General features: G+C 33.4%; 1 protein-coding gene across 15 annotated transcripts in view; it reads left to right on the top strand.

The window, feature by feature from the left end:
- The window catches only part of DMD (dystrophin), a 1236775-nt gene that overhangs the window by 450757 nt on the left and 772225 nt on the right, over nt 1-13793 (top strand). For all 15 annotated transcript variants that reach the window (XM_072027522.1, XM_072027514.1, XM_038175527.2 and 12 more), the window contains 2 exons: nt 7090-7278; nt 7696-7877. In XM_072027522.1, the coding sequence (XP_071883623.1) occupies nt 7090-7278; nt 7696-7877 (371 nt within the window). The remainder of the gene's footprint in view (nt 1-7089; nt 7279-7695; nt 7878-13793) is intronic.

Below are 13793 nucleotides of genomic sequence, written 5' to 3'. Positions count from 1 at the left end.
AAGCTCCTTTGTGAGGTGAATAGTTATCACTTTCTCTCATTTTCAGCTTTTGATTTATTATTCAGAACATGTTGAGACAAGCAAGGTAGTCATACAACAGAATTTGAAAGAAATATTAAATCACTTAAACCTCTCCTGTAACACCATTTTTTGTTAACTTTTAATTTTAAATTGAAAATACATTCTTTGGAGTGATTTCTCCTGAAGTCGGGCAGCCTCTTTAGTTTTAATATAAGCTAAAAATACATTTAGGGAAAGTAAAACACATAAGAGCCGTGAGCTTAGAATTCAGCCTATTCAAGCAAATTTGACTATTTAAGATTTTAGATGACTTTGCAAAACCAACTTTTTAAATAAAGTCTCCCAACTATAATAACACAATATTAAATACTTTGAAATCTCCTAGCCTCCACCCTCAACTTCACAGAAACTAATTAGTATGTCTACTAATTGGCTCTTGTCCCAAACATTTCTCAAAAGAGTTGTATTATAGATGTATCATTTTGTGGTTAATTGCTCTTGCTATTGATGCTTTTTGATACTGTACTGTGTAAAAAGACTATATAAAAAGAGTTTTGGAGTTAAATAATCTTATTCTGAAGACTAGATTTTCTTCAATGAAGATTCTAAAGAGAGCTATCATGGCTTAGAAGCTCAAAATAACAGCAGAATTGGTAGCTGGATACAGTGAATAAAATAAGCTGAAAAATGGTCTTTATTTCCACGTAAAAAACAGTATCAATTATAGCTTTGATATATCTGGGGTTATGTCTTAAGAAACATATTTGCAAAACTTAATTAGTTTCTTTTGCTGGTTAAAATTTATAGATAATAAATCTAAATGCAGTGCAGATCACAGGCTAATTAAGATTCATGTGGTTTTGCAGGTTTGCAAAGAATGCATGGTAAAATTTTGTGGTTGCAGATTATTTTATCTTCCAGCCTTTATACTTTGAAACTTCATGTTCCCTATATTCCTCTGTGACAGTGTATCCAGTAATTTGGACTTTGAGCTCTGGAAGCAGATTGTTATGGGCAGTAGTACACTGGCGTGAAAATTAATGCATTTTCAAACATCTATATGTTCAATGCATATATATATCTTAATATCATTTTTAAAATTAATGTAGCTTCTGTGCTAAAATTGAGTAATAAGTTTAATTATATTCTTCTTCTGAAGATGGAAAAAATTGTCAACTTTTGGTAAAGTTAATGTATCTTAGTTTCGGATTTTGAGCTAAATAATTAGATTTGAGTTCTAGCAACTTCACCAGTCATTTATTAGTGATATTTCCCTTTTCCACTGGCAGCTTTCTTATAATACAAGTATTTTTTGTGAGATATACTGAGATGAGCTCTTTATGCATAAATATATTTTTTACCAACTTCAGCACTAGAAGTATAGTTGATCAGATTTGATAATTAAAATTGCCCAAAGTTTCCTTATCTTTTTGAGGACTAATTGCATGATTTGTACATCTGATTATTATTTACAAATCCCATGGAAGTTTATAGTATTTGCAAGATTTGAAAAATGAACTCTAAGGCACAGCAGTCTTCATTGAAAGGTACCTTTGGTGGCCCATAATAAGCAATGCCTGGATCCATTGCATATGTGGCTCACAGTTTTGAAGATTACTTTTCTAAGTAAACACAACTGGAAATATAGTACTGTGCTTGTAAATAAAGGATTGAAATAGTATTTGACCAGAAAAATTTAGTACTATTTAAATTACCATCGTGTATTTCATTTTTTTCTTTAATGTTTACATGCATGTACTTGTGTATAATTTCCATTCTCAGTTATCAATATTTTTCATTCTGTAATTGTAAAATAAAAAAAATATATTAAAGCAATGACATGATATATAGTGAGGGAACACGTTTCCATAATTTGCATTATATTTCCCTGGCAGATTTATTTAAAATCAGTGGAATATCCAGTGGTAGAGCACCTAAAGACTCCAGAATGTTTGCCCCTTTCTTGTCTCTAAGTTCTTTTGAATAAGAACTGCCCCTTACAGTATATAAAATGATGAAGTCTAAAAAGAAATCTTATGTCTACCTTTTTACTTCCACCATCCACTTCTTTAAATTAGTTGCTGTCTTGCATCTAAATTAACCTGGCATAAAGTGAATGCAAAATCTGTGTAGCAGCTATGAAATTTATATTTTCATATTTTTACATGTATATATTTTTACATGTATATACCTTACTAATTCCTGATTCTTGTTTGTTCTGTCTCCGTAGCTTGTTTCTCTTTAACTACTTTTTTTTTTTTTAAACTACTTTTTAGATAGTGTTAACTACCTAAAAGCAGAGAAATGGTAGAATTCAGGTTGTTATCTTTATATCCTTCAGTGAATTGGATAAGCATGTTGTAAACGGAAGTCTGAACTGTATGATAAAGGAGACTGCTGCCTTTGTGAACAGTGATTTGTTGCAGAAGTTAGAAGGTTAGAGAGAAAGCATCTCAAAGTCTACCTGAACCTACAGTATGGTCTTAATTTTCTGTAAAAGAATGAGATATGTGACTACTGACTCATTCCCTTTATAAGGCATTATAAAATATTTATATATATTCTCTCTATATAAGATTTCTATACACAGGGCCCATTGCAGCACTCCTATTTATACTAAGTGCTTAACGTGAAACTACTTTCTAAAACTGCCTAACTAATTTGTAAAACTCAGAAGCAGTCTTTTTGAACTAATGCAAACATTCTTCAAGAATCTGCAAGCATGTGTCCAGCCCTTCTCCTTCTTTTAGGAGCATAATACAATGGTAGGTGAGGAACTCTCCCTCTCTTTGCTTTCTCACCCTGAAGCAGCTGGAAGCTCATCATTTAAATACTGAATTAATTTAGACAGCTACCAAGCATGCCTCATTTTTCCAAGCTTTTGAAGGTCAAAGGCTTTTTATTTTCTCTTCTTATACTTTAAAGCTTAAGAGTCCTTGAGGTCTTCCGCTTTTGACAGGTCCCACCCCCCAGCAGAAAACAGTGATGTATGTAAAAACTCACATTCCTGTCTTTTCATCCAGATAAGATTCTTCTATGTGCAGCAGCAAAGAAGATATCCTAGAGGACAACCTTTGTGTCCAGAGTATTTTTGCCTCCTGGGTTAACCCCTATAACAACTAGCCATTTCCATGCAAAAATGGCTAGCCAATTTTCAAAATAACTTATGAGCTAGTTGGATTACTGATTCTTAGCTGGATGTGAGACAGCCTTCATCAAATATCTGAATTGTTTAGGTTTTCTTTCCCCATAACACGTGTCCTCATATATGTTTTGTTACTCAATAGATTACTCTGTATAAACGAATGGGACGTTTTTATTTGACTGCACCCAATCAGCTTTCTTTTGTGTAATAATTAAAGGCTTTATTGGGAATACCTTTTGATTCAATGAGACTGCATGTATATTTGAGCAGCTTTTTTTCAAAAGTAATACATGTATATAGTAACAACAGTTTAATTTCAGCTTTAATTTCAGCAAACAGTTAATTTTCAGATTGTTTTTTATTCTCTTAAAAATCATGGTTAGAAACAACCATCACAATTTATAATAGCTATCTCTAACAATAAGTCTATGGTTTTGTTCTCAATGCAGTATATGCAATACCATAGAATTCTTTGGTATAGAATAGAATTTTTGTTTGTTTGTTTGTTTGAGAAATTTTGAAAAGATTTCATATAAATTCAGAAATAAGGACACTGATTTGTCTACCATTATTTGTAAAATTCAGGGATCTCGTTGTTAGTGCTATAAGGATTATTTCAATATAGTGAAATATTCATTCTTGGCGCTGTAGAACATACCATATTTAAATTTGGGTTGCAGTAATAGATGGAAATCTGTAACTGACTATTAACTGACTATTGAAACACCTAACTTTTTTGTTTGCTTTTTATTACAAAGCACACGGCATAGGTATTAGGTCAGTAACTGTCCACTTCCAAGTGTGAATATTTAACATTGTGTTTGATATTCTGTTTACAGCTGAGCCAGCAAGAATCTCAGTTTATGATGAGAATCTTGCAGAAGGGGTAGTAATTGGCTAGTACTTCTTTCAGTCTCATTTTGTGACATATAAATTAGAGGAGTGGATTTGTGATCAATGAATTTTATCAGATCATATTGAAACAGAGTAGGTTTCTTTCACGTGTCCCAAAATAATGGTCAGTGATCACATAGCACAGTCTGAATTCCCATTGCTTTGAGTAGTTATTTTGTGTTCCATATGTAGGACAGTTCCTTCACATAGCCAGCAGCACTGATAGAAGTTGTGACGTCATGCTATAACAGCAGACTTTAAAAATGTTTTTGGTTAAGTCAAAAGCAACCGTTGACTCTGAAGCATGTTTTTGATGTTTGTTGACTTTTTACAATGTGAATGTTCTGTGCATATGTAGATGCGGATCAAGGTTGCCAGGCCATTACTTTCATCCTCCAGCTTGTTAACAGATAATATGCTTAAAGATGGTGACAGAAGTTTAATAGAGTTTTCGAAGTGTGAAAACATGGGTTGGTTTTATCATTGAAATAATAAGGATGATCTGCTTAAATTAATTTAACAGTCCCATGGGGTCTTTGCCTATGTCACTGTCAAATGTGAATGGAAAAACTCTGCATTCTTAGTGCACTCCAGAGTAACAAAGTGTTACAAGCATTTCAGCTTCTTATGGCTACTCTCTGTTACTCTTTCTTATCCCCATAGAGGAAGAGAAGGTATAATGGTGCGGTGACTTTATTAGGTCTTAGCAGTTGAGAACTGTCTGTTATCCACAGATGAGTGTTTAAAAAAACTGTTTACGTTTCAAGTGCAGCTGATATCCATTCCTCTGTTCTGTCACCTCATGACTGATCCCAGCTCTCTGCAGTCAGTGATAGCGTAAGATCTGAGGGAAGGTGGAAAAGCTGTTGTTCCATCCCTGTGCCAAATAAAGGTGTTGCTGTTACCACTCTGCAACATCCTTTGCTTATACTTCCTTTAGCTCTTTTCCAATTTCCTTCTGTCAAAAAACTGTCCTTCTTGGAATGAGAGCATAGTTTGAGAGCATAGAACACCTGTCAAGAAGCTCTTTTGCTTTCCATTTATGTTAATGTTTGCTTTTCTTCTTTACATTTCTTAAAGTTTTATTAAAATGGTGCAGAAGTTAATCTTCACTATTTTGCCACTGAAGGTCATGAGTCCAGGATTTTTGGTGCAATTCCATGCAGTTTTTATAATAACATGAGAGAAAGCAGTGAAAAGTCTGGGCAAAATTACACTGAGTATTTTTTTGCAGAGGAGGAATTGTTAGCAGTGTTGGGTTAAACAGGTACCATGCATGAGATGACGTTCTATGTCGGATCTAATGGAAGTATTTTCAGATGGAAAATTTTCAAACACTTAATGGAGATCACAGTAGATCCGTGCAATAGTCACATAGTCTTGCTCAGCTATTATGACGTCTAATTTTAATTGTTTTTAAAGCATGTTACGTATGGATATATTCCAAGCATTAATGTTATAGAAAGAAGAGTAATTAACCTATGCAAAACCTGTGTACCATTTCCATAGTAAACTGGTACTTCAAAAATTTATCTTGCTGAATAAATGTCATGTGGTTAGGTAATTTCTTAACTAGATTGTATACTACTTAAAATCTAGGCTTGCACACAGTACAAATGTTAATTTATGCAGCAGGAATGTGTGTTGAAATTGTCTGTGCTTCATTATTTATATTCCCATAGGACACTATTTTCTTTAAACCAAACTATGGAGTTCATCAAGTTCCCAAGCCTGCTTTCCTGATGTAGCTTTATTTACTGAGCATTGTTTTTCACACATAAATAGTGCTGAAGTTATGACTGGTGTTTTAGCTACTCTAACACATATATGACAGTGGGATAAACATAAATTGCACGTAATTATTAGATCTGTACAATTCAAAGTGAGTTTGTTATGAAGATCAAGACCAACAATTTCATTATAAGTTATCACATTACATCTGTTACACTTCTTTCTTTTGGTTCTGGTATTAAACTTTGACTTTGTGACCTAAACTACTGTGAAAGGCTTTAAAAGCTCTATCTAGTGTTATATTTGCACAATAATAGTGGTAGAGAAATTTTTTTCTATTATATCATTAAAATTCCTCAATATCATTTTTGATAAAGTCATAAATATATTTTTACGTGAAGAATTTAGGTTTTGTACTAACTAGCTAGCAAATTGATTAAACTTCTTCAGAACTTTTTGAGAAACATGAGCTATCACTTTCTGTATCAAGCCCCTCTTCCTGGCTTCTGTTTTGTCCTAGTCTTTTAAGATTAGAGTAATCAGTAAATTCTGCTATTGGTTTATCTTGACTTTACCCAGTAGAATGTAAGTGTGATTTCTATACTTGTATGAGTCACTTGGCTTCTAAAAAATAAATGTGAGGGTGGCCTTTGAGGGAAAGAGAATTAACGCTAATGGATTTTTTGTTTGTTTTAAAAAGTTGTGAAATGGCATGGGATTTTTGGGCTTTTTTCAATTTTCCAGAATGCTTTCAACAACATGGGTGTCCATGGATAGTTCAGGTCTAGCATTACTTGAACTGTAATTTTTTTTTTTTCCTTCTTTTTCATACTGTGTTTTCCTTTGTTTCTTTGCAATGTCAGCATGCAATTTGCTGCTTTTTTGATTATATAATTTTACTAGCTGCTCTGGAAAATAAATTTCTCATAGTTCCAAGTGAAAATGCTTCAATGAGAAACAGTAAATGGGAAATGAAAAATGAGAGTATTTATTGAAAAACAGGTACAACACCACTCTACAGTTACAATTTAAATATTGCAGCTATTCAGATTAGTTGCTACAAATGTTAAATTCCAAAGTAAAATATTTCATCTGAATTTAGTTATTTACTTCAATTTTAACCCATTTTGGTAAATTAGCAGAAATACTAATGTATAATCCCATTCATTCACCATCTGAATTTTTTGTTTGTTTTATAAAATGCTGTTTTATTGTACAAGATAATTGGATTATCTTTATTCCTTTGCAGAACTTTCTGAATAGCTGCAGTTTGCATTTCTCTTTTTGGTTTTGATCAGTTTTTAGAAACTGTTGAAGAAAGAACATTTACCACCACAGTGATGGGGTCCAAAATGGATCTTGACAACTACCAAACTGCTTTAGAAGAAGTACTCACATGGCTTCTCTCTGCTGAAGATGCACTCCAAGCACAAGGAGATATATCCAATGATGTAGAAGTTGTTAAAGAACAGTTTCACACCCATGAGGTACGTGTTTATAATCTTTTGTTAGTCATTTTCCTGTTTGGATCCCATAATAAATTATATATGTGTATGTATGTATGTGTGTGTGTATATGTATATATATATATATATATATATATATATATATATATATATATATATACATAAAATATATAATATATATTAATTATTATAAATTTTTATTTGGAGAATTTAAAAGTAATATTGGAAACTGTACCATATGCAAAATGTGAAAGTGTTTATTTCTGTTTTATGTTACAAGGTTTGTGGAGGGTTATGAGAAATGAAAATAAAAATAAATAAAAAAAGCAAATTTGAAAATCAGGTTTGGAAAGTGGTGAAATTAAAGATATTTCTTCAAAGCCTGTTCTTCCCTTCCAAAGAATCAAACTTAAAACAGGATTTTGTTTTTATTGTCAGGGTTTTATGATGGAATTAACAGCTCACCAAGGACGTGTTGGCAATGTTTTGCAAGTTGGAAGTCAACTACTAACAATTGGAAAGCTTTCAGATGAGGAAGAAAATGAAATCCAAGAACAAATGAATCTACTTAATTCTCGATGGGAAAGTCTCAGGGTAGCAAGTATGGAAAAACAAAGCAAGTAAGTAATACAATAGCTAAAATAATATATATTGAGCTTGACTGGAACAATTCTGAACTTCAATAACAGCTGTGGCTTTCTTCCACTTCAGTGTGAACAAGACTCAGTTTTAGCTCCTTTTTTTTTTTTTTTTTTTAAACCAGAAATTTAATGTGTCATGACCCTGAAGGTTACATGTTGCTTTGAGACCAGAAGCTGTACAGATCAGCAGCTATCAACAGCTTGGACACTAATAGTGTTTAAATTAAAATTTATATAACCTGTTCTACTTTTTTTCTGGTTATTTCAACAAGTATCACACAAAATTTAGCTACAAGGCAGAGAATCTTTACAGAGTTGCAAAAAGAAAATCAAAACAAATATTTAAAACCTATAAAATTTGATGCAATAAAAGCAGTAAATGGAAGGCTAGCTTTCCAGAAAATATTGTCATATGGGTTTATCTGAGGAAAAATTACAGGATCCAATAAAAGTGCAATACCTGCAGCTTAAAGTAGAAAGACAATTAAAAGTAGAAAAATTAACTATTAATTAACTAGTCTTTGAATTATTTTTAACATTTTAAAGTCTTATTTTGAAATTTTGATTTTTGTATTAATACCTAGTATAAGAAAGTCCATAAGGGTAAGACCTTGTGATTGTGCTACAGTGGAGTAATTTATTTTGCAAGATACAGAGTAGTTAACACAGGAAATTAATTGAAAGTGGCTTTTTGTGTGTGTGAGTTGCATTCCTCCTGTCTTAAGAAACAGCTTGTTAGGTACCTCTGTTTCACATTCCTTTTCCTCAAACTTCTTTTTTCATGTGGAGTCTTAATTTCTGTCTGATATAAAAACTAAGTTTCAAATTCATGGAACTTTGTTACACCTACTGATATTTCTGTATAAGGGAAGCAATGGTGAAGTTTACAACTATTATACTAAGCCAAATCCAGTGGAAATTTTAAAATTAATGGAACATCACTATTAGTTTCTTTATAGTCAAGAAGTGTTAATTACTGAAGGATATAGCTATTCTACACAGCAAAGACAAATAAATGCAGTGGCAAACAACCTGAGTCTGAGATCCCTGTTGGCTTCCTCTGGACTTTGAGCCAGACAGACTTCATTAAAATCTTTCTGCCAAGACCTTGATTTTTCTCTCAGAAATACCCAATGCACATATACTAAGCAAGAAACTCTTCTGTTTCTTCAGTGCACCTGGAGAGCAAGTCCTTTTGCAACTGTAATCTTTATAAAAAGGTGAATGTCTTTGTTAGTCAGGCCACAAGTCTAAGCCAACATCCTGACTTTAACAAAGTAAGACGCTTTAGGGGACATGCACGATCAAATATTGGGCTGTATAAACTGTTAGAGATCAAATATTGGGCTGTATAAACTCATTGCTCTGGACTCCACATATTGGGCTCTTGTAGTGAGTTTATGTGGCAAGGTTTTGTGAGTTTATGTAGCAGGGGGCTGCAGGGGTAGCTTCTGTGAGAAGACCCTAGCAGCTACTCCATGTTAGATAAGAGGATTCTTGTGGATTCTTCTTGATTCTTCTCACTGGAGCCACCCCTGCAGCTCCCTACTAACAAAACATTGCCACATAAACCCACTACAGCTCTATGGACCATTACTCCCATTTACTACAGCATGTCTAGTGCATTATGAAGTTCTCTGTAGCACTTTCATGACTTTGAATTGTTTTCCACTGAGGGAACTTCCTGAGAATGAAAGTAGTTGTGTGTATTTGGTAACCTGCCATTGATTTTTCTTCCATACATTTATTCAATATCTGCTTAGCCCTTTGTAAAGTGTATGTACACTTTACAGCATCCTTTGGCAGCCTATTACCTAGCTACTTTTTTGAGGAATGGCATAGTTTTATTGGTTTTAATTAGGTCACTGGTAGCTTAACTGATTCCTTGTAGTTAATATGTTGGAAGTGAGGATCTTTCCTTACTGTCTTTATAAATATCAACCTTGGATTATTTGTTTTGTTCTCTTGCTCTTCTTTGAGCTTTTTAAGTTTTACCTTATCTTTTTGGAGTAAAAAGGGACTAGAAAGAATCATGCACAATATTTAAAGGCAAGCTATAATTTTGACAATTGCAAAACATTGTTTTGTTTTGTTTCATTCTAATATTTTCTTGGTAATTCCATCAGATGATATTTTTGTGGGTTTTATCCATTGATGACCTTGCATATCCTTGAGAGTCTATAAAATTGTTGATAGACTTCAGCTATTTCAGCCTAACTTCCTCCAGCTGAATTGTTTTCTAGGAGAGTAGAATCTATGGTACTTTGGTGTAGTCATTTTTTATTTTCCATATTTTCATGGAAAACAACACTCATGGAGCGATCTCAACTCTATGTGTATGTAGTATTTTGTCTACTAAAATATACCCTTTGATACCAACTATTCAATTTACTTCTAGATGCAGCTATAGCTCAAGGAATCAAACAGTCTACTATGTTCTTAAACATGTTATATTTGGGGAATACAAAATCAGAAGACGACATTAAGTGAAAAGAGCTTCAGAGAGTGTTGTGTTACTATTTAAATTCTTATACAAAAAAATAAACAAAACAAATGAAAAAACAAAAAAAAAAAAAAAAAACAAAAAAAAAAACACTGTGACACATTTAATACAAATTTGGTTAGAGCAAGCAAAAATTTCTCAGGACTGATGTATTTAGAGAGAGCCAATTTTTACCTATTAGGTCAAAACTCCGTTTCAAGCACCAGATGGAGGATTATGAATTTAAACAGCTTTCATATCACAATGTAATATATTTCTGGGTTATTATACTCAATTTAAACTTACAGAATCTATCTTGTACTTTGGTGTAGAGAATAAGCTTCTGAGCACATTGCTGTAATCTTGTCTTTAAGGCAACAGTAACATGCTTATCCAAACAGAAATGCGTTTGTTTTTTTTTGTTTGTTTGTTTTTTGTGGCAATAAGAGCAGCAAGGCTGTCTGTCCTCTGTGGTAATGGCAATAGGAAACGTAGTGAAAAGTAGCCTGCACTACAGCACAGGGGAAACAGAAGCGAGTGATCAGCAAAGAGATTTTAAAAAAAAAAAAAAAGTGACTAGTACCATAAAAGTGAAAGGGACTTAATATTTGAAAAATGATTAGGAGGTCAGAATATCAGAGTAATTTTAGAACACATCAGTGCAATGATTAAAAGTGGTACACATTGGATTTGCCATGTATTCACTCTGTATTGGGGCGTGTCCAGAGAAGACATACAAAGCTGGTGAAGGGTCTGGAACACAAGTACTGTGAGGAGCGGCTGAGGGAACAGAGATTGTTTAGTTTGGAGAAGAACAGGCTCGGGAGAGACCCTATTGCTCTCTACAACTATCTGAAAGGAAGATGTGGGGAGCTGGAGGTTGGCCTCTTCTCACAGATGACTAGTGACAGGACTAGAGGAAATGGCCTAAAGTTGTGCCAGGGGAGGTTCAGTTTGGAAATTAGGAGACATTTATTCTCAGAAAAAGTGGTCAGGCATTGGAATAGGCTGCCCAGGGAGGTGGTAGCCTCACCGTCCCTGGGGAGGGATGTGTTCAAGGAAAGGTTGGATGTGGTGCTTAGTGGTTTAGTGGGTGACATTGGTGGTAGGGGGATGGTTGGACCAGATGATCCTGGAGGTCTTTTCCAGCCTTAATGATTCTATTGTTCTATATTTGACTCTTGCAGCAAGCAGTACATTAACATGCTGAAGGAAAACAGCCTGCTTTTTCATTTCTTCCTCCCACTCAAATAGGATTCTTTATAATAAAGCATCTCAGAGTGATAAATGAACCACTGGAGAGGAAAACTTAATGCAATTTACCACTTTATGGGGAATTCCACAACTATTAAAGCACATTCAGTTCAATGGAAAAGTGTTTTGTGTTTGAAAATTATGAGAGCCATACTGTAAACAAAGATTACAATAAACTCTTGAGGTAAATAAGTAAGTATTAAAATATTTATCAGATGTTTATAGAAGTAATTTGAAAACCAGAAAGAACCTGGAGAAATTGGAAAAAGAAAAAAACATTCTTCTGCTTAAGAATCAGACACGATTGTTTTATGTGTTTTATTTTCACATTTATGCTCCTTACTTCAGAATAGTAACAGTTTTCTTTATAATAAGTATTTACTTGTTCCTATGTTGTTTGTTTACTTTTAAAACAAATTTACCAGATTTTCTATACTGCATATTATTTCATTTATTGCTAAAACTTCGCTAAGATGAACCATTGTATTTAATATCTGTAATGCCTTGGTTTATAGAACATCGAGTAAGAGAATAAAATACACATTTGAAAATAAAGAAGAGATGGAGGTAGCTTGTGACCATAACTAAAATACTATTATAAAACAAGTTATTATCATGTTTTGTTGTTGTTGTTGTTTTCCAAAATCATTATTTCCTGAGGTGGCTCGTCTTGATATTTCTCCGTTTTTCTGTATCCATGGCTCTGCAGTAGAACATATGTTACACGTTTATGTACTTCTCAGGACTCCCTTGTACACTGCTTCTACTCTTTCTATGTTTCCAAGACCATTTTTCACATTTCCTCTCTATGTATGTTCCAAGACATTCTGGCTTGACTCATATTTCTATGGCTACTACTAATACTCAATTATTTCTGTTTCAGAAATCCTCAGACAATTTTGGGTTTTCTTTTTTATCCAGATGCAAAGAATAGTCCAGAGATAAATTGCTAGTGTTGTTGTCTGCCCCAATAAAGCTTTTTTCCACAGCTTTTCCCCATCCAGTCAGTTGCCATCCTATATCATTCCAAACATTCTTCCTGTCCAGGTGCAGGACTTTGCATTTGTCTTGGTTGAATGTCATACATTTCTTGTTCCTCCAGCCCTCCTAGGTCTTTCTAAATGGCAGCTCTGCCCATGAGTGTAAAATGCGAAAGTGAATTTATAACTTAATGTATAGAACTGAATTTGCAGTATTTTGCATTCATAAATCAATAGCTTCTCCCAGGGATTGTTTATAAATATATTAAATATAGTACATATATTAAGCAATAGTATCTAACAAACTGAATATGAATTAGATGAGAGAAAAACAAGTAAAGTAGAGAATAGTACTGGAAATTTATCAATTTCTTTTTACAATATGAGTTAAAACTGTGTATACAGTATTTAACTTAGCTGCATAAACAGCAAGTAGTAATTGTATAAAAAGCTTGTTGGAGACTAAATATTTGGCTCCTTCTGAGAAGATTCAAAATTGAAATGAAGGAAATAGCATAACATTCAAGAATAGAAATGCTGAAGTATCAGATGTGCCTTAAAATATAAATGGGCTACAAATGGGATATGGGATCATAGACAATATGTCTGATGTTGGCAGATATTAAATCCTGGTTCAGGTGAATGTAAGTGTCCCAAAAAGTAGCTATCTACATGTTCAATGCAATCTTCTGTTGTGATTATTTTGAAAACTATTAGGTATGCCTGGGAAAATACAGAGTGATACTTAATTTAGACATACTCTGACGTGTATTTCCAAAATAATACACTTCTGACACTTCTGGTTTTTTTTCAAACTATCTTGGGAAAATCTGAAATAGTTTGGATAAACACAGAAGTAATTTCATTATTTGAGTATACCTTGAAATTGTGACAAAAAGCTATACGTTTGGATTTGTGTAAGCACCTGTTAGTTGACTAACTGGTGTCGGACAAGGCCTCTTACACTTCTTTGGAGCAGTATGTTCACATTGCACTTCTGCCAGTCTGCATTTGTTCAGGTGTTGAGGGAGAAAAATATACTTATGTTTTGTTCATCTAAAATATGAACAAATGGGAAGAAAGTCAATTTGAATCTGGGCACTTTTTGATGCCATTCGTTGCACAATGACAAACTTTACAATAGCTTTCTCATTTTGGCTACATTTTTTCACAAAGCCA

Source organism: Anas platyrhynchos, chromosome 1 (assembly GCF_047663525.1).
Source record: "Anas platyrhynchos isolate ZD024472 breed Pekin duck chromosome 1, IASCAAS_PekinDuck_T2T, whole genome shotgun sequence".
Classification (NCBI taxonomy): Eukaryota; Metazoa; Chordata; class Aves; order Anseriformes; family Anatidae; genus Anas; species Anas platyrhynchos.
Note: the sequence above shows the minus strand (reverse complement) of the source record. Positions and strands in the feature narration are given on the sequence as shown.